The following is a 22,210-nucleotide window of genomic DNA, read 5'->3' on the forward strand; positions in this document are numbered from 1 at the left end:
GAGCCATTCTATCTTCTCTCTTAGCAGTGTAACTGTACTGGTTTTCTTACGCCATGGCTCTGCAGTCAGCCAGTCAGTCTGTGTGCGTGTGTGTGTGCATGTGTGTGCATGTGTGTGCACATGCACATGTGCGTGCGTCCAGAGCGAATCTCGCAGACCGCTGGACTGATCAGTGCTGGCATACTATGTACTGTATGCACACTGTCAGCAGGCCGACGTAATACCAGATTCTTTTTCACAGATGTTTTATATTTTCTGAAGTATGTAACTAAAACATGTTGAGTCATACAGTAAGTCACAAACACATTATAGACAACTGACATCACAGTCTGGATCACATGGAAAACAGAAAAGACCACCTGCAATTTGCAGCTGGACCTAAACGAGTCTTCTAGCTTGCCAAAATAAATGACCCCCCCACTGTTGTTCTGTTCATATTATTGTATTGCTCCTTGTATTATATTATTATAGTATGTCTTATATGACTTGATGAATTGAATACATAGGACCACAATGGAAACAAGCCCTCAGAGCTTTTTGTGTTATCCTTTTAGCCTTGTATAACTGTACCTCTGTATATTTTTCAAAGTGTAAATAAAGTAACCAATCAATCAATCAAGCATCGTTACACATTGTGAGCTTGTACATCAGCTATTTTCAAAAGGCTGAAATGTATATACAATGTAGGGCTGAAGTGGTTAATGCAGGTTTTGTAATAATAATCAAAATCTACAAAGTAACTTGTAACAAAAGTTTTAGAATATTTGCCTAGTGGAGTAGTAGAAGTAGAGAAGATTTACTCCAGTAAAGTAAAAAATACCTCAACATTTATGAGTACAGCATTGAGTACATTTATTTACTTCACACTTGAAGCCATGGTTCTACCAGGGCTGCACTGTACTCTAACCTAAAACAGAGGAGTTAGGAGGTCCAGGAGATATTTGTTTTACTCACATGGCAGAGAGGGTCCAGGGTGTTTTTAGACTTCAGGCAGTGATCTGAGTCTAGCAAAGACACTTGTTTTCCCAACAGGCAGTCTGACATTACAGCTCCCTACTTGACAACGCTTTATACTCCACTTCTAAAGTTGCCATGGCACAGATGTCTGTCTGTGTGTGTCTCTGTGTGTGCGTGTCACTGTGTGTGCGTGTGTCTGTGTGTGCGTGTGTCTGTGTGTGCGTGTGTCTGTGTCTCTGTGTGTGCGTGTCTCTGTGTGTGCGTGTGTCTGTGTGTGCGTGTGTCTGTGTGCGCGTGTGTGTACGTGCGTGTGTGCACGTGGGTGCGTGGGTGCGTGGGTGCGTGCGTGCGTGTGTGTGCACGTGGGTGCGTGCGTGTGTGCACGTGGGTGCGTGCGTGCGTGCGCACGCACGCACGCATGCATGTTTGAACACAGTTCAGAGACAAAGGGATAAAATAGAAGTCTGAGATCTCTGCTTCAATGGGGTCTGAGTCTCTCAACGGGGCTTTGGATGAATGGCTGTAAAACTGCACCACATTGTCTGTCAGACCTTTCTCTTCTGAAAGGCCCCAGCAGCAACTGAGGGAATGGCGGCAGCAGCACACAAACGGCCTTGAAAACTGCCGTCATCCATCCACTCCCAGAGCAGCGAGCGAGCTGCACAAAGGCCTCGTTGACGTAACCGTCTGCCTGCCGACTGCTGACGCAGCAGCGAGTGCACAGAGCTCTGTCGCAAACTGGCAGAGTTGGAGCTCCGCAACAAAAGGAAGAAAAAAGGGAGCCAAAATCCAAGGTGAGTGGGAAAGTGTTTTGCCCATAGCTGATATGGTACCCTGATATGCACATCTCTGATTAGTATATGGCCATATATGGACACTGAAATAGACTAATAGACACAGACTCATGCTGCTCTCACCACCCAGAAATATTAAAATAATGACTTTGTGCAAAAACTAGCTGTGAAGGTTTGAACACAAAACCTCTCCAATGATCTAAACTATACACATGTCTGGGGCCATCACTGCAAGCTATTTAATTCTAAATCCACTTTCTGTGTATTGGTAGAGATGGCTGGCTGCCTGTCAGTCTGACACGGTGACACCCGCTTACTCCGGGATCTACTTGAATGGCTCGTGCGAGCTACTGGTAGCTCGCGAATCCCTGGTTGGTTACCCCTGATCTAAAGTAATCGTAGGCCATTTCTGTAATTTATTGACCTAGTCTTTTTCAACTTTATTTTAAAGACTTTCTAGACGTGTACTCCGTGCTTGAGTATTTGACTTATAAAGGAATATTCCATTGTTTCCTTCTATCTCTTGGCAAAATACTTCCAGATTTTGGGACTGGCTGAGAGCCAAGCTCATGCTTTGAGCATTAAATGTCAATTTTAACAGCATCAGAGGAACGTCCCTGAACTGATTCAAATGCAGGGCCGGAGCCAGGCTTTTAGCAATACTGAGGTCATAAGTCCCTCTTTGTGGGGTTCCGGTGCATGCCTGAAGTCAAGTAATATGTTGTCTCTGTCAGGTGGAAACTTCATACATACATACAAAACTGTTACTTTTCAGGATTAAAATGATAAAATAGCAAAAGTGGCGGTCCCACAAGCCCAAAATGCGGCACAAGATACTTTTGTGTGACGCTGTAGTGTAGTTTGATCAAGCATGACGTTAATTTACAAAAATGAAGGTTTGGGATTCATGGGAAGTGTAGTAAAACTTTGAGGAAATAGGCTGTTTTTCTAAACATTGTTTTGTCTACTACAATGTGCCTTATTTATATTGACGTTGCTCATATTTTATTTGACATTAATAAGTAAAACCCATTTCCGTTTCTATTTCTCTATTCTTTAGCCCTGTCTGAGAGAGAGACTTTTTGAGGGGGCCTCCTATGCCCAGCTGTCCAGCTTTGTGTGAACACTGGCTTGTGATTGGCTGATCACCCCATAGCGATGATTTGATTGGCTGAGCAAAGTACACATTGAAGCTAAAAGTGAAGGCGGAAGAGTAGCCAATCATTTTTTACCCCCTCTTTTTCCCCAATTTAGTTGCTACTGTATATGCCAATTAATTCCTCAAACACAGCTCCTTTAAACTAGAGCCAGGAAATTATGGACTAAGGACTTTTCACGTTTGCTTTATTCATGACCCCCCCGTGACATCATGTGGAAGCCACAGTGGGCACCATTCATTTCATATGAGTGTGATTTTTACAATAACAACTAACAAGTAATTTTCTATGGGGACAAAATGTATAATAATCATAATATCCATAATAATAATATTCAAATAAATTTGATATTCAGGCCAATTTTTAAGAACTATATTCTAATTTATTTCTGAGGAATGTTAACAGCGCTACTACAGAGCTTTTGACCTTTCTTTTTTTTTTTTTTGTAAACCTGTGCTGTTGAAATAAAGTTGAATCTGAAAGGTTGCTGTTAAATCCCCAGAAACAATACAGAGGACATCAAGGTGGCATTATTGGAACTGAAGCTATTCAAACTGAATAGGAATGAATGTGAATGAACCAAAGGCCTGACTACATTTTAAAGCCCTCATCATGGAGAGAGCAAATATGCTGGTCTGCTCGCAAATCACTCGCAGCGTTTATGGCAGTCTTCTTTGTGTTGCCCCTCTAACTGGGAGGCTGGCAAGAGGAACAATGAGAGTCTCCTAGAGCAGCCAGGAGACAATGGAGCTGCACTATTCACGGCCCTAAACCCATTCAGACTGGGAGAGCCTAGATACGTTCTTATACAATTCAGTCCGGGAAAGCATCCGTGTTATTTACCTTTTGTCTTCAAGACCCTCAATGTTGGTCCTGCACTGTCTTCCACTCACTGTTAGGAGACATACAGTACTGCACAGTGACACATAAGAAGCCTGTGTGTAATGGATTGGACTACATACAGACGTTTATTTTCATGGTGCAAACCCACCTCTTCAGACTCCATCATGGCCCGTTAGCACTTGCCCTAGCCCTGACGACCTTACAGGCATATGCAAAGGCTCAACTTATGTAGACTTAGATAGCATTTTATGTAGACATAGCACTATAGTATTATATGTATAGTTTCATTATATAGATATTCATTCGACTGTTACGTTCATGATAACTACTTTTCTATGTATATGATGTATTGCCATGCATGTTACGCTGTTAGACTTCTCTTTTTTACATAATATTCATAATTGGCTCGCAGGACAAACTCAAAAAAGGGCTTGGATTTCAAACTTGCCAGCTCATCCAAATCCAAGAGGTCTTTGACATCTGGAAGATAGGTCTGTAGAGATACACCTTCTTGAATGAGGTTGAGGAGGATCTTGACAAAAACAGTGTCTGTGGCTGCGTCCAGTGGGTCATCGGTTCCGTCAGCAGAAGACCAGTTGTCTTTCGTGAGGGCCTTGACAAAGATATGGCATTTGAGAGCGTCGATGTCCACACCATCCTCCTCATCAACGTATTTAAGCAGATCCAGGGCCTTTTTGAAGTCGTGTTCGTCGGCTTGCCTGTTGTCATCACAAATGTAGAGTCTGATGAGGTCGTGAGCAGTGAGCACAGGCATGACATCGGGAATCATCTGCCTCTCCTCCAGCAGCTGTTTGGGCAGAGCTTTCTGGTGTAGAAGGACACGTTCCTGCACCAGGATGTCATCAACTTGTTTCTGCACGAGGATGTCATGAACTTGTTTCTGCACCAGGATGTCATCAACTTGTTTCTGCACGGCATCCTTTGGCACGTCAGACGCCAGAGCAGACAGTTTGCTGAGGGCCAAGAGGGTCTTTTTCCTGACAAAGCTCGTCTCTGCCCTGGCTTGGTCGTACAGTGTTCTGTGAGCACTCTGGAAGTCTTGGATGTGGACGTGATGCAGCCAGCTGAGATGTTGATGGGCTTGCAGGAAGCTGGCTAGCTGCTGGTTCTGGGCACTGGGTTGGGACAACAACTTGCGCCTCTTCCCCTTCTTTATGTACCACTGGAACAGGAAGTCTGCAAAGTTCTGCTGAGCAAACATTGTCACGTAGCTCTGCAGACGGCTCTGGTCGTCTGTCTGTTCACATAGCTCAACCAGGGTGTCGAAGTCACTGTATTTCTCAGCCAAGGCTGCCACCCATTGGTACTGACACAGTTTCAGTAGTTGGGCCAACAGCTCGGAGCGGCGCTGACTGTATTCCATCTCCAGGCTGTTGTAGCGTTCCTGCTGGGAGTGCGGCAGAGAGCTTAGTTGGGAAACGTACCCACCGAAGTAGACATCCAACAATACACACAGCTGCCGACACAGCACGCTGCGCAGCTCAGGGTCAGCAACGGGGTAGACCGAGCTCAAGATGAGCTTGTGCTGGCGGGAGATGATGCCGCGCACACCTCTCGCACCTCCAGAGGCTGTCCATGGAATGTACTCTGGCTCAGTGGCAGCATTCCTACCAGGTCTGTATATGGAGGTCTTGGACTCTCTGTATTGACACGCAGCCTGAAGCATGTCCTTGATGATGTTATTGACGTTGACCACCACCTCATTCTTCAAAGTCCTCTCCTCCTCCAGAAGACACTCCAACACAGAGGAGATCTGGGACACCTCTCTGAAGAAGACATCTGCAGGCGTGAGGCCGGGAGGCACGACGGAATTGTTCTTCTGCAGAGCACTCAGGATGGCTTGGTTGAGCAGCTCGGCATGCTTGGTGTGGTGGTTCCTCAGAACCACGGCCGCCTGCAGCTTCTCGCCATGTTCGCACAGGAGCATGCGCGTGGCCATGTGTGCACCACGCACCTCTACCTGGCTCAGACGATCCAGGAGACCCACCTGGAGCAGGAAGTCCATGAAGCAGTCATGGGCCTTCATCTTGTCCTCCAGTTGGTGGAGGATGATGAGGGAGGTGAGCTGGTGGAAGCCTGAGGCACTCTGATCGGGGACAGACTCTGCCCAGCGGGGGTCAGAGGCTGGGTAGGCGTCCACCAGGTCCAGGCTGATGCGGGAGACCACACTGTCCAGCTCGTCCTCCGCCTCTGCAGGGAACAGCTCGCCTGTCAAAGTCTTGGCCCCCACCACGTCCTTACGACAGAACTGCAGGAACGCCATTTTGAGAAACCTGGTTTTGTTTCCAGGAGTCTCCATGGATGAAGCCTTAAATGAATGAATAGCCTCTGGTGTGGCAACCAGGGAGGATGGTTCAGCAGCTAGGGAGGAGCACAACGAGTCCTCCATGGTCCCAGGCAGCACAGAGGCACTCTCCCTGGCTAACACAGCAACAAGGCCACTGTTCTTAGAGAAAAAGACAGGCAGGTTGGCACAGCAGCCCCCTCCACACACGCCAGCGATTTTCAGTCCTTCCCCGCCGGCACCAGCGGAGCAGGCAAACACCAGCTCCTCGTTGTACAGGAAGGCAGCGGGGCCGGAGGCACGTGGCAGCACTAGCCTCGTAGCACGGAGGGCCTCCTCATCCAGGAAGGGAGGGTTGTGCTCGGTGACCGCCACTGAGCAGTCAGAGATGGTGGCACCGTTATCCTTCAGGGTGACCAGGCAGTGGCGTGCCAGGGGAGGCATGTCCGAGTGACGCCACGCTGCTGCCAACAACACCAGCCGGCCAGCCTGGCTCAGCTTCACATCGAGGTATGCAACCTTCATCTCATAGGTGCTCACCGATCCCCAAAGTGCGTCTGCGATGGGCTTGTTGGCTCGGCCGGCATCCCAGCTGAAAATCAGTCGCTCAGAGTTCTTGTCCACCTCCCACTTACTGAGTGTGGAGCCGGTCAGTGTGTAGAGGCAACCCGACTCCCCCGCCCACAGCGCGCTCTGGAGGACCGGAGGCCGCACACCAAACCAAAGGTGGGACACACAACTTCTGATGCCAGACAGCAGCCACGGGGGGCTGATGCCGGACAGTAGCCCCCCGTGACCCTGCTTCAGAGCTCTGTACTGGAGCCTCCCAGAGGAGTCCACACTCACTCTCAGCAGCTGGCCCGAGTAAGAGCCCACAATGAAATCTCCGCCTTTTACAGGGACAACAAAGTTGCAGAGTTCTCCCATGTCAAGGGCAGTGTCGGTGTATCTGCCCGGATGGGCCAGGCTGGGCCAGAATCTAGCCACTCCTTCCGCTACCACTGCCAGGACGGAGACGGCCTGGGCTGGGGCCGTCTCCAGAGGCCCGGGTGAGACTATGGCGATGTGGTCTGCAGTGCCGCTGTTGGGGAGCTGCAGATCCTTACACACAGGCCTCTTGGCCACAGCAGTCTGGCATATCTTCCAGATGATCACTCTCCCTCCACACACCAGCCAGGCCCAGCCACTCTCCTCCACTTTAACCGAGATCTGCTTATCAGTGTCAGCCACCGTGCACACCTCCTTGACTTGGACGGGTAGCAAAGAGCCAAACTGTCGCACGTCAAGGAGAACAGACTCTGTGGGAGTGGACGTGGTGGCTGAATACGTCCTGCTGCCCGGGGAGAAGAGATCAAATGGGGTGATGACGATCTCTCCACCGGTCATATCAGACGTCTGTGTGCGGCCCGAGCCGGTCAAGGTTCCACCAACATGTGAGGTGAACATTCTCTACAAAGATTTAATAAGTGGAACTACAGAACCATCTGGATAAAAGACCACGAAAAGATCTGGGGAACCCACTAGTGGCACCGTCTTTCCATGTTCAGTTTGCAGAGAAGCATTGCAGCCTTCTTTTTGTAGCATACAAAACATTTTCTATTCTATCTTATAAAGGTAAGTTGTATGTCCACATCTGGACGGTCGGGTGCATTATGCCCACATATGGACATGACTGACGTCACAGCATTGGTGTCGATTAAATCGGCGTTGTTAGGCAACTGTTTCATTTCTGGTCTGTGTCATGTCAGACCAGAGGTCGATCAAAGAGAGACAGACAGAGGGGGACTTCAAATCAATATCACAACTATTTCAAAAAACAATCCTCGAGTATGATTAATGAACGATTATTACTTGTTAGAAGTTACTTGCGCAAGCAGAGCACGCAAGTACTGTAATCAGCTGGTCGGCTATGTCGGTGGTGTCCGTCGGCCAATCAGGGATTGGCTGATGACGTAACTAAGGTACGTTCGGCTGGGTATGTATGTATGTATGTATGTATGTATGTATGTATTTGGTTAAAATGGGTAAGGTTTTAAAAAAGGCAAAAGCATGCTCTGTTGCACTGGCCTAAAAGTGGGTCCTCTAAAACTGCTTCAACTTCTGAGAATGTGTGTTTGGTTCATTAGCCACCAGATGGCATACCTTATAAGTATGTATGTATGTCTGTATGTCTGTATGTATTTAAAAGGGGGGCTTTTTTGTAAAATCCCAGCCTACAATACCTTAATATATTTAAAATCCAAAGTAAGGTTACCAGTGAAGGGCAACCTGCCTATTCACTGGGGACTATGCAAGGCAGAGGCGTCCACCCCCCTGAGTCCAAGTTAGACTAGACCGCATACCTAACATACATAACCTATGTATGTATGTATGTATGTATGTATGTATGTATGTATGTATGTATGTATGTCAGGGTAAGAATAGTGGTCCCTTATTGGCTGTTGATGGCGATTTTAAGTAAGTTTCAAGGTTGGTATAAGGTCAATAACGGGTCTTTAGAACAGCAGTTGTAATAGACATTAGTTAGTAGCAGTACAAGTTGGCTCCTCGACAGAGTACTAATGAATCAATCAGTCGATTATAACAAAATAATGTTTTGTTTTTTTGGGGGGTGGGGTATATACGGTATATATATATATATATATATATATATGAAAAACTGATGATATTTTCGTTTTACTATTTTTAAATGGCACATCTACAAGCTCACAATGTATCACATCGCAAATTCCATACTGTATGTCGACACAAGTACAGTATATACCGTAAGACAGTAGAATAGACATTAGTTGTAAAAAGGATTGTGTGCAACCATGCAACCTATAGTTGCTTTTTTTGGCTCGTTTTCATAGACCCATCTGCCTGTTTCTCTCACAAACTCTGGCAACACTGGCCAAAAAACACATGTGTGACATTAGAAAGTTCACACACGAATGAGAAGGCTCTCTGAGCTGGATTCTGTCAGCCAGAGCACTAGGTTTCAGCGTATACCACAAGAAGAAAGGCCACTGCCGCAGTGCAAAAATCCCATTTTCATTTGAGTGGCTCAGCCTCTGCTCTTCTCTTATTACACATAATGATTTGTGTTGCATTGCCTCAAGGGATGCTCAATGTGTAATGTAAACACAGGGCAAAGTTATAGCCTACTGTATGCCTTCAAAACAAAAACACATGTGTCATTATGTTTTCCGCCAATTCTAAAACAATAAAAGAGCATTCAATTCAAAGCTCCATGTCTGAATTGATCCAACAACATACTCCTGAACTGAACAGTCTCCGTTCCCTGCAGCAGATGATGTATGTAGAGCAATGCACACAGGCCCAGATTGGATTAGAATCCGCCATCCTTCCACCCTGACCTTCCCCCTCTCCCATCCCACCGTGCTATTGAATTAGCCTGGCGCTCACTAGAGGGACCAGCTGAAAGCTAACCATGTTAACGAACTGAACCATTTCGGCTCCTGCGTCCCCACTTCTGTTTTTGCCATTGTTTATGTGATGAACACAGGAAGTGCAGTCAAGGGCCCGCCACGTGCGCGGAAGCCTGGGGCGCACCCCCACTCATAGCTCAAGTGTTTCCGCATTCACTTCCACAAATAACTAAGTGAGCGTTGCAACGACCACACAAGTGGGGGCCATCCACTTTGCTGCCTGACAGCCACAACAAACCTCCATCAAGTGTTTTTTAATTGCCGTTATTGGTTTAAAAGACAAAGACAATTTGAATGTGAACACATATCCATCGTGAGGCAAACCTGATAGGTATACAACGTTGATTAGATTAGGCAAAGCCATTTCCTGCGGTTGAACTGCAGTTTGGATTTCAAATGGCAAGAGGAAACTGTACAGTACACACAAAACTGTGTTTTCAGCTGTCAATTGACAGCGCAATCAGTTGCCAGACTTTTGCGAGAGAAACAAGCGACCAAGTCTACGAAAACAAGCGATCAGCGATCACAGGGTCCCCAGCAAAAAAAAAATATATAGCATCATCTTCTTTTTTTACACATACTGTACAGTAGCAGGCAGGAATACTTTTTAACTAGACACGTCTTGTATGGGGGGATATGTGTATCCCCCCATACAAATGTTCTATGGGGGGAGGGTTCCAGGCACAAATACTACATATTAATTTTTTTTTGGGGGGGGGGGGGGGGGGGGGGGAAGAGAGAGAGAGAGAGCACAACCACCAGACAGAAAACAAACGGGACTACACCAAATTATAAGAAAAAAATCACCCCCGTGTGAAGTAAGTGGGGGGGGACCCACAGGAACGCACCCATGGTGCTGCCCCGATTCCGGCGAGCCGTCCCTCGTCCGAAACGGTTGAGAAGTGACAGAGTTACCGTGTGGGGGTCCCTCTACTGTACCCTCTACTGTACTGTACTGTCACTGTACTATACTGGCACACCCAAAATCACCATATATACAGTTAATATGTGTGTTTGTGTGTGTGTTGGTGAAAAACAACCATGCTGTTTTCGTGCTCAGACGCACCCAGCCAGCCACCCAGTCATGCAGGCACCCACCCACACACATACTCACTTAAGGAAGTGTTGCACCACTCTCCGTTTAGCTCTAAAACAGAGAATACACAGTAGCAGAATACTTGAGCACTGTAACTGATGTAAAACTAAGGAAAGCATTAAAGGAGAATTCCATGCTATAAGGCTTTCTTACCTTTATTTGTAGTTGTTATGCCCCACCAAAGAGGTCCAGGTGTTATTTTATGCAAAATCGCTTATTTCCATCAAAATAAGTAGTAAAGTGTGCCGATTGGGATACTATTTACATTATGAAGACTAAAGAGCGATGGAAATAAGCGAATTAGCACAACACCCCATAGCCCAATTCAATTCAATTCAATTCAGTGAGGGCTTATGGTAGGGGAAATAGCCAATAATGCACTTTTGCACAAAATAACACCTGGGCCTCTTTGGTGGGGACATAACTACAAATAAAAGGTAAGAAAGCCTTCTAGCATGGAATTCTCCTTTAACTCGATACAGACTCCGTGAACACAGTCTTGCGATTGAGAAAGGCCGCCATAGGCAGACCTGGCTCCCAAGAGAAGACAGACTAGTCACCCACTGCACACAAAACGAGGTAGAAACTGAGCTACACTTCCTGAGAGAGAGAGAGAGAGAGAGAGAGAGAGAGAGAGAGAGAGAGAGAGAGAGAGAGAGAACGCGCATTGTTTCCAGTCATTGCAGCCCAACCACATCCCCATTTCAGGTTTCATAAGCCCACAGTCAGCCTGGCATGTCTCCCTGGCCCCTTCCATTCAGTAAGCAAAGCAAAGCAAAGTTACTATATTTACCCAGGGTAACTGGACTAAGCATCAGATACTTGTTTACAGCCAGGCCCTGCTCATAGAACATTTCATGGTAGTGGTTCAATGCCTTGCTCAAGGGCACTTCAGCGGTGGTAATTTTAACGTGCCAGTCCGGGGATACGAACTGGCGACCTTCCGGTATCAAGACCGCTCCGCAAACCGTTCGGCCACCGCTGGCAGCGGTGCTAAAAGTCTAAAGCTTCTACTGTATGCAATTATGCATATTATACATGATGGTTATTTGTCAAGATTCTAGTGGGAAAAGTAAGCTGCCTTTAAAAAAGCAAATAAACAGACATGTTTCATGCACACTTCATGCAGATTTTACATGATGTATTTGAAGGAATTGCATGAAGACAATTTTTTTTGCAGTGCAGCTTGGGCTGGCTGTGAGGCCTCTCGGTACCCGAGCCTGCTCTAACAACCAGCAGCAGCACATGAAGAACCCATAATTAGTCGTCAGCACGCCAGCCAAGTCGCTGCCAACATCTGCACAGAAAATCCCAAGACTGAAAATGATTTTTTGCAAATCTGCACTGATCTCATTAAATGACCCCTATGAAATCCTCAGGACTGAAATCCGTCCCCAGGACTGAGAACGTTAAGCCCTGAGAACAGTGTTTCCAGATTGTGTGAGAGAAACAAGCAGACTATAGGTCTATGAAAACAAGTCCAAAAGCAGCAACTAGGCCCTTTCAAATCGAGTTATAGTATAGCCTAGTGCAGGGTTCCACAATAGGCGGCCCGTGGGCCATTTGCGGCCTGCGAAGCGCCCCTTGTGGCCCCTGGAAGAATTTAAAAAACAAACAAAAACAAAACCTTTTTATTTTGTTTAGGTCCCAGATATGCATGTCACACTGGGCATCCTTCAAATTCAAATGATGAGAATCACTGCTAGAGCCCTGCAATCATATTCAAGGGCTTTTGTGTGTGTACAAATGGAACCAAATGGACCATAACAGGTCCATTTGTACTCTCTCAGAGTTAAGTTGACATTGATTTTTATAAATAAAAGGTATAATGAATTGAGGTCCCACATATAAATGGCATTAAATGGGGGGTCAGTAGCCTTGCATGTCAAACTGGGCATCCTTCAAATTAAAAGATGAGAATACCTGCCATATCTTTTCAAATGGGGTGTTGCCCTGAAAATGAATTCATTTTACACTCGCTCAAGAGTGAAATATCTATAAGGGTCCATTTGGTTACCAACTCTCTGTCATTTAGCTGGAGACCACCAGGAACCCCCTCAAGGACCACTGGTGGTCCCCGGACCACTGGTTGAGAACAACTCTTCTACATCTATTCTAAGCTTAATTAATTAATGAAAAAATAAAAACCCAATTTTTTGGAACATTCCAGCATAAGCACATTTCCAGGCAGTCATAAAGTTGCAGGGTGTTGTAGAGTAGACAATGCCATCTGGCACTTGTTTCCTATGTTCAACAGCCTTATATTGTTGCTGTTGGGCAGAAAGCTTTTATCTCCATGTTTTACCGTTTGCATTTCTTGATCATACGATGGGAAGCATCACAAGTAGCAGATCTACAAGCTAGCTTGTAGATTTGCTACTTTTGCCATCTTTGAATTAGAATCCTGAAAAGTCATTCATATGCAGACTGTCCACAGCGTTTAAAAACAGTGTATAAAATGTAAACTGTCGCAATCAGTTTAACCACTTTAACCCCTATTCTATTCAAAAATAGCCGATGTGCAATCTCACCCATTTGTGAAAAGATCTTGGAGGATTTTGACAAATTTGAAATAATTTTGATTTAAAAAAAAAAAAATCTTCCTGGAATCCCTGGCACAACACCATTCCAGATGGAGGGTCCGCACCCAAATACCGTACATGTGATTTTGGGGGTCCTTCAGAACCTCTGGTTTTTACAGTGGTGACCTGCCTGCCATTCTTATACTGTAGGTAGGGGGCTTTCCACACGGAAGAGGGCCCTTTGATGTTACCACAGAAAGCGATCATCCATTAAATACTCCCCACAGGTCACTGGCAGCCCCTCCAGAAGGAAACATACTCCTGTGTTCATTAACACAGCCTGTGTGTTGTGTTTGGGAAGCCCCACACAATGGAGGCCGTGGCAGCAAGGGAGCAGACCTGTGAGAGGCTGGGAAATCCCTGCTGCGCTGCAGTCATTGACCTCTGTGTGTGTGTGTGTGTGTGTGTGTGTGTGTGTGTGTGTGTGTGTGTGTGTGTGTGTGTGTGTGTGTGTGTGTGTGTGTGTGTGCATCTATTTTTAGAGATATGTTTGCAATTAGTATAGGACTGAGGTTGGGTTTAGGATTAATTCATGCATTTCGAGGTTAGGCGCAATAGCAGAGCTACAAGCTCTGTGATAGGTTGTGAGCTTGTAGATCTGCTATTTTCCGGCTACTTTTCAGCTATTTTCACGCTGTCCTAAACTTTGGATGTCCTCACAAGTACAGTATGTGTGGGCATGTGTATGTGTATGTGTATGTGACTGTGTATGTGTATGTGTATGTGTATGTGTATGTGTATGTGACTGTGACTGTGTATGTGTATGTGTATGTGTATGTGTATGTGTATGTGTATGTGTATGTGTATGTGTATGTGTATGTGTATGTGTTTATGTGCGTGTGTGCGTGCATTGACACATTGGGTCACCCCACCACACCCTAATCTGTCATCTCAGAGGGCCACCCTGCATCCTGTGAACTCCCAAAGACTCGGCCTACTATGCTGTGCTGTACTGTACTGCATGTCATCTGTGAGCAATTGCTTACTGGAAACTTTTACAACAATCATTAATAAATGGTATGAGTTAGTGGTCTTCAATGCTTTTAAAGGACCCCGTTAGCCGAGAGATGAAGCATGCAGCAACCCCCCCCCCCCCCCCCCCCCCACTACACATTGTACAAAATCGTGTTGCAGATTAAACGTTTTCATAGTGTGACTTCACAGTATCACCAGTATATGTTTTTTTGTTTGTTTGCACAATATCCTTTCTATAATTGGAAATATGAATTTTCAGACATTTAACCCTCAATACTAAGGTAAACTTTGAGACCACTGTCTGCACCCCCCATGGGGTGGCCACATGCGTGGGGGCCACATGCGCCCCCCACCTTCACTTAATATGGCCCTCAGGTTAATATCAGAATACTGATATATTATTGATTTGCAAACATGACCCGCTTTAATTACTTCAGTCTTTTTTTATGTCCAATGTATTTGTATTTAGTTTATAAAGGTAACATAACTATAATTGCAGGCATTTGAGTCCAATTGAAAAATAGCAAAAGATTTTTTTTTTTTCGATTCAAATAATAGCAAGAATAGCTCTCCGATGAGAAATTATGCAGTAACTCGGACCTGTGTTATGTCGTTACCACAGCAACAGTGTAGTTAGGTCACAATGTCTGAATACAGTGAATAGACAACAAATCTGACCCGATGGCTTCCATAAAACAGTGTGGACAGTCAGTCCCTAAAAAAAAATCTGATTTGAGAAAATTGAATTTGCCTGCAAGCCATGAACAAAGCCTTTCTAAAACGTACACTCAAATCAAGTTCAAATCTAATAATAAACGTCCAGACACTAATAGCCCATCAGCTCACTTCCTGTAAGTTGCTCTTTTTTTGGGTACAAAAAATAATAACAACAAAAATGAGGGAGAAAAAATTTAAAAAAAAAAATGAAAAAAAAACCTGCTGCACACTGTCTTCACTTGTGCTTAACTCAGTTAGGTGCAACACTTCGCTCACAAGACCTTCATCAGGCGAGATGTGGCGGAAATATTATGTTACTTAATTAGCAGTGTCCTTTCAGTGTCCCTCACTCTATAATGGCTAAATCGGTATCAGCCAGATCGTGGACATCTTACCCCTTTCACAATGCGCTAGACCCCTGGGAGATTGATTGCTGAGGTGGAGCGTCACCATCAGCTCCCAGTACTTAGTGCACGACTTGCCACGCACAAGCCCGGAAGCACTGGACAGTACACTTAACTCTGGTTGAATTGAAGCCTTTGCTACAAAACATACATTTAATTTTTTAACACAAAAGTACAACTAAAGGTTTTTTTTTTACAAGGTCCAAAGAAAAATAATATTTACACACCGAGATAGATACTATATATAAAGGTGCATGAGCAAAGCAGCTGCGTTGATCCAGCGTGGCAGGTAGCGTGGAGCAGTATTCCCTCACCAGCTTCTCAAAGCAATTGCTTACTATCGGGATGAGAGCCGTTCAGGCCTCCAGTGTTTTTTTTGTTTGATCCGTCCAGTCGTTCAGGCATGGAACTTTGGCCCCTTTGGCGCCCAAATACATGTTCATTTGGGTGTCCTGGACTCAACCAGTGCATTAGTACAATAGACTAATGCTTTTAAATGAAGGGATTAGAATTCCCTGGGTAAATCCAATAACAGGATGTCATATCAATCCTCACTAATATTTAATGAAGTTAGCGTTTAGAACAGTACGGAATCATATGATTTGGCTAGGGAATGGATAAACATTCCAATTAATTGGTCTGGAGCCAGGCCCCTGTCCTGTCCTGTTCCGTCCACCCCAACCTTAGCCGGTCTGTAGTGATCTTAGCCAGATTATAAGAAAACAAAAAGAAAGCTACCTGACATACTGGAAAGAGACACTACCCAAAACCAAAGCAAAATGGAATGCTATCTATCACTAAAAAGAGAATATACATTGGCAGAATACCTGAGCACGGTAAAACTTAGGAAAGCATTGACTAGATACAGACTCAGTGAACACAGCCTTGCAATAGAGAAAGGCCACCACAGACAGACCCCGCTCCCAAGGGAAGACAGACTATGCATCCACTGCACACATAATGTGGTGTTAACAGAGCTACACTACCTGCCCACTATACTAAGACATATACTATGACAGTATGACAACAAAAAACTCCCATACCTATTGGGAGAAATAGAAGAATGTGCAAACACAGCAGCAAAGAGTTGTGAACTGTTGCGACAAAAGAAAGTTAGCCAATGTAATACAACCACCCTAAGTCATTTGAATTAACCCTGGCCGTGTTCCTGTGGGTCTGGAACTTCCGGGGACCCCCCGGGGACTCCCGCACAGAGTTGCACCACTCACTTCACACAGGTGTGATTGTCTCCACCAGGCCGAAGGCATGGGGAGAGAGTATGTTTTGCACTCCGTCCGTGTGTGTGTGTGTGCGTCCGTCCGTCCGTCCGTCCTTCCGTCCGTCCTTCCTTCCTTCCGTCCGTCTGTTACCAGCTAATCTCCGGCACCGTTGGCCCGATCCATGCCAAACTTTGCACACACACTCTCTGGATGCCAACAACGAACCTCTGCCCCAAATATTCCTCAACGGCCTGTTATAGCGCCACCATGAGGCCGATTTAGGCAAAACACATTTCTGTAGATTACTCGTACACACATTCCATACATCACACAATTCGGTATACACTATCTCCATAGTCATGTGATCAACATGGATCTGCACCATTTCCCATCTTCCTTCCTGATTGGCTAAGATTCGCTTCCAAAGCTCACATGATTGGTCCGTTTCGAACAAAATGCCACAAATCACAAACACAGTGTGCAATTTCCGTGAAATTATACACGCACATTTCCACTAGGCTGAGGACGACATGACACAATTTATTTTCCAAACCAGCCTCATGGTGGCGCTATAACAGGGCAATTCCTGTTTTTATCTATAACTGCATCAATCTGTGTACAACTGTATGCGCACTCCCTAGAGGCCATGGAAAAACATTTTCCCTGCATCCCTCCACATCTGCCGGTTATAGCGCCACCATGAGGCCGATTTCTGCAAAACACATTGCTTATGTTAGTCGCACAGATTTCATCCAAATCTCATGCAAATCGGTATACATGATCTCTGTAGTCATGTGATCAAGACGAGCCTGTTGGATTTCTCAGATTCTACACTGATTGGCTAAGATTGCCTTCCAAAGTCTTCAGGAGTGGCCCGTTTTGTACAAAATGCTGCACATCCAGAATTCTATCCTCAGAGATGCTGAGTGATCTGGCTCTGCATTTCCTCAACAAAATGAAGAAAATTGTTGCAAAAAACAAACAAACATGTTTATATCACTCCTAAACATTTTGCCAAACATCACACACACTCCTATCCTCCTGGTGGAGACCTGTGCCCAGAAGGGCACTTTTTCTAGTTTTCTCTCTTTTTTTGGGTTGATTGGACTGATTCAGGTCACACACACACACAAGCCAGAGTACAGTACAGTACGAGTAGTACAGTACGAGTAGCACAGTAGAGTACAGTACAGTACAGTACACGGTATGGTACGAGTACTACAGTACGTAGTACAGTACAGCTAGTACAGTACAGCACAGCACACACGGTACAGTACAAGTACTACAGTACAGTATGGCACAGTACGAGTACTACAGTACAGTACGGTACAATACAGTTCAGTACAGTACAGTACAGTACAGTACAGTACAGTACAGTACAGTACAGTACAGTACAGTACAGTACAGTACAGTACAGTACAGTACAGTGTATGGTACGAGTACTACAGTACGTAGTACAGTACAGCTAGTACAGTACAGCACAGCACACACGGTACAGTACAAGTACTACAGTACAGTATGGCACAGTACGAGTACTACAGTACAGTACGGTACAGTACAGTACAGTACGGTACAGTACGGTTCAGTACGGTACGGTACAGTACGGTACAGTACGGTACAGTACAGTACAGTACAGTACAGTACAGTACAGTACAGTACAGTACAGTACAGTACAGTACACAGTATGGTACGAGTACTACAGTACAGTGTACAGTACGGTATGAGTACTACAGTACGAGTAGTACAGTAGGCCTACAGTACGAGCAGTACAGAACAGCAGAGGATCCCAACAACCACCGGTATGTGCCACTGGTATGTGAGAAGGGAATCCCAAGTTTTCCCGACCATCACCAGGATTTTTTTTTAACAGCGGTGAAAAGTTGACTCTGTCCGGTCGAATGAAAATACCAAGGATTCGTCAGCGGATGCGTCAGTGACTGTGACTTATAAACGGCTTTGAGTCGTGTTACTTCCGTGTTGCGTACCGAAAACAACCTTTATTGTGTTACACAATCCTCACCTCTAGGCAAATCAATTTAAAACACTGTCATCTTCTCATTTCAGATCCAACTTATCCCCCTCATCTAGTGTACAGAAGGGCACCTAACAACATTGTGGTGAAATCAGATTTGCCTCGTAAGAACCCTCACACTTTTCTAGATGACCAGACGTTGTGGGTCATGTGCTCAATGTCACTTTACAGAAAAATGTAACTTCTTTTTCAGCGGGACAACAGATAAAAATAAGAGGTAAAATAACATGTACAACTACTCATGTCATTTATTTGCTCTGATGTCCTTGTCAGAAAGCCTATGTTGGGCCCAGGCGGTGGCGTAACCGTCTGGGCACCCGACTGGTAATCCAGTCGCAGTGTGCCGCGGGTTCGACTCCCGAGCCCGACACGGCCTTTACTGCATGTCTTCCCCCATCTCTCTCCCGTTTCCTGTCAGCCTACTGTCTGTCCCTTAAAAAAAAACCAATAAAAGGCGTAAGCCGCAAAAAAAATATCTTTAAAAAAAAAAAGAAAGCCTATGTTGGTAAAACAACACGTGCATTAAAAAACGCGTATTGCAGAACACAGGAGTACAATCAGAAATGGGGATGAAAAAAGCCCAGTGGCACTACAGTCAGTACATTTCAAAAAGGCACACCACCATGTCTCTTCTCTTAGATATTTAGGAATAGAAAAAGTGCATCTTCCAAGACAAGGGGGAGATATAGATAATCTGTTGTTAAAGAGAGAGCTATGGTGGATCCATTATCTTAGAACCATGACACCCATAGGACTCAATGAAGAGTTTGATATTAGGCCTTTTCTTAAGGTCCAGCCACTAGAGGGTTATATAAATCTCATAGTGTAGCTTTAATACTTTTTTCGGTTTTCTTATTTCTGTTTTTTGTTTTTCAAAGAGAAAACAACAGATTCTTGAAACTGTTAGGTTGTGGACACTACATTAATGTCCCAATAATTAGGGGGGACTATTTGTTTGGCCTTAGAGCCAATGGGTGTTGACATACTGATATACTCAGCCTCGTCTATTGTTTTTAAAACTTTTCTATTTTTAAAGTAAATACTTAAAGATGATGTTACCCAGGTGCAAGTAATGTGTCACTCTGCATGTTTAACTAAAGTTTTCCACATGTCGAAAGACCAAAGTTATTTCTGAAAAAGACCATTTAGGCCATATATCATTATGTTGTGATATGTGCCCCGGGCGGGATTCAAACCAGGGTCACATGTCTTACTGTAAGTACAGTAATACTAGTCTATGATGTGGAGCAGGTGCACTTCCTCTGATCACCTCTAGGCCAGAAATATGCGTCTGAGCTGAGCCAACCATCATGCATCTTTATTCTTTTGAGTGCCGCAATTTTTTTCCACCGCCAGTGTTTTTTAGTTTGATCTTTTTTTAAAGAATGTCCACTGCAGATTCAAGTCTGTGCACGTTGACATGCATACCACACTGAAATGAAGGTAATGTCAAGTATGCCGTGAGTCAACTGGCTAAACATGCCAGACCCAATGGTATGGTCCTTTAACTCGGAGACCTTTATTTTTGTTTACTACATTGTGGTTTTAATTAATATTATTTCAATAATAATAATAATAGTAATAATAATAATAAATAATAATACAAAACATCCCCATAAAATCTAAAACTCTAAAAGCTGCGCGAAGCAACGAGTTGAGCTTGCAGATATGCTATTTTCACTAGTTTGGGTCCCGGACAAACATCTAATCTCTCTTTTGGGTCACGGGCCAAAACGTTTGGGAACTACTGCTTTATTTAACTCATACACTGGCAAGGATGAGTTGCCAGTGTAACCACAATATAATAATTTCAATGCAGAATTACTGCAATACCAGATTTAGCCACAAGGTCTCTGAGGCTTCAACCATTCTCCGCGGTGAATCTGGGCTGGGCAGCTCCAGGACACTCAGGGCCGAGCAGCTCATAGAGTTAGATAAACGATGACTAGAGAGGTGCCTCTATGGCGGTGCCCGTTGGGCACTGGCCTACTTGGAATGATGCATGTTGGAAATGTATGACCCACCCAGATATTATGTCTGTGTTGCTTTTATGCCCGACGTCAGAATGATGTCAGATTCATGTATGTGTCTCTCTGTGTCCCTTTATTCCTATATATGGAGTTCTGTGTCAGCCATGCCCAAATATGGAGTGTTGGGATGTCACAACAGGCCAGCTTGTGGAGTTCTGTGTCAGGCATGCCCAAATATGGAGTGTTGTGAGGTCAGAACAGGCCAACTCCATATATAAATGCTGGGCAGGGGCCCGGTCCAGAGCCTGGGCAGAGGCCTTTTTGGGGAGGTTCTGGACAACCGTGGGTCCGACCGACTCGACACCAGGCACTGCACCCCCTGTGGTGGTATGGAACGCGTGTGCCGAATTTGAAGTCGGTGGGGCGAACGGTTCTCGAGTTACGTGGATTACAGACAGACAGACAGGTCACCGGATTTCTCCTCTCATCCACTTGCATTGAGTTGCTCACCCAGCGCATGAGGCATTCTTCCAGGTTGGAACAGAGTGCATTCTGGGATTGGTTATGGGCCATACGTGAACGCGCTGGGCCGTTCATAGCGTGCGTTCACATATGGGACATAGCGTTCAGGTATGGAGTATAGCACGTTCACATATTGGCCCATAGTGCCATGCATAGAGCCATGGCCCATAGTGCAATACCACTTTCGGCCACCATCTCTTTTTCACTTCAGTGTTTCCTCTCGGTGACGTCTCTATTATATATATATATATACTCTAAGGAGCAGCTGTATGGCCTGAGGCCCACAACCAACCACCAAGAAGCAATAAGTCTACTGCCCAAACACATCCTGTCTCACACACGCACGCACGCACGCCAGACAAGAAGGACCCAGTCACAGCAATGACCTGCGTACAGCGTGCGCAATGTGTCCTCTATAGGTGTATATTTAGAAACCTCACAAAGAGCATGCACTGTATGTCACAAGTCAAGGCTGTATGCCCTTTAGTTACATGAACCGGGTGACTTACTAATGTGTGTCAGAGGAGACATGTGGTTTGTCTACATCAGTTGGTTCCCAAACATTTTCATGTTAAGGACCCCCAAAATGTATATGCATTTGGCCATGGACCCCACACTTAAAGGAGAATTCCATGCTAGAAGGCTTTCTTACCTTTCTTACCTTTCTTTGTAGTTGTTAGGTCCCCACCAAAGAGGTCCAGGTGTTTTTTGTGCAAAAACTCCTTATTGGTTATTTCCCCTACCATAAGCCCTCAATGAATTGCATTGCATGGGAATTGAATGGGGCTATGGGGTGTTGTGCTAATTCGCTTATTTCCATCAAAATAAGTAGTAAAGTGTGCCACTTGGGATATTATTTACATTATGAAGAGAGGATATAGGCCTATACAAAATAATAATAATTTTGAGCAATGGAAATAAGCAAATTAGCACAACACCCCATAGCCCCATTCAATTCAATGCAATTCATTTAGGGTTTATGGTAGGGGAAATAGCCAATAAGGAGCTTTTGCACAAAATAACACCTGGACCTCTTTGGTGGGGACGTAACAACTACAAAGAAAGGTAAGAAAGCCTTTTAGTATGGAATTCTCCTTTAATGAAAGCTTTCCCCACAATAACATAACACTGAAAATACACTGCGGGACGCCGGACAACCACAAAGCCATGATATATTCGGCGAGAGATGAAATGGAAGCGAGGGC

General features: G+C 45.0%; 1 protein-coding gene and 1 long non-coding RNA gene across 2 annotated transcripts in view; both read right to left on the reverse strand.

The window, feature by feature from the left end:
- LOC306919989 overlaps positions 1 to 22,210 on the reverse strand; it is a 53,954-nt gene that overhangs the window by 5,163 nt on the left and 26,581 nt on the right. The window lies entirely within an intron of this gene.
- Positions 4,113 to 7,502, reverse strand: LOC306920578 (nuclear pore complex protein Nup133-like; the record flags this gene model as incomplete). The annotated part of the gene is made up of 1 exon (XM_079497390.1): positions 4,113 to 7,502. The coding sequence occupies one exon, from the start codon at positions 7,500 to 7,502 to the stop codon at positions 4,113 to 4,115; it is 3,390 nt and encodes a 1,129-aa protein (XP_079353516.1).

The sequence above is a fragment of the Electrona antarctica genome, assembly GCF_951216825.1.
Source record: "Electrona antarctica genome assembly, chromosome: 3".
In the NCBI taxonomy this organism is placed as follows: Eukaryota; Metazoa; Chordata; class Actinopteri; order Myctophiformes; family Myctophidae; genus Electrona; species Electrona antarctica.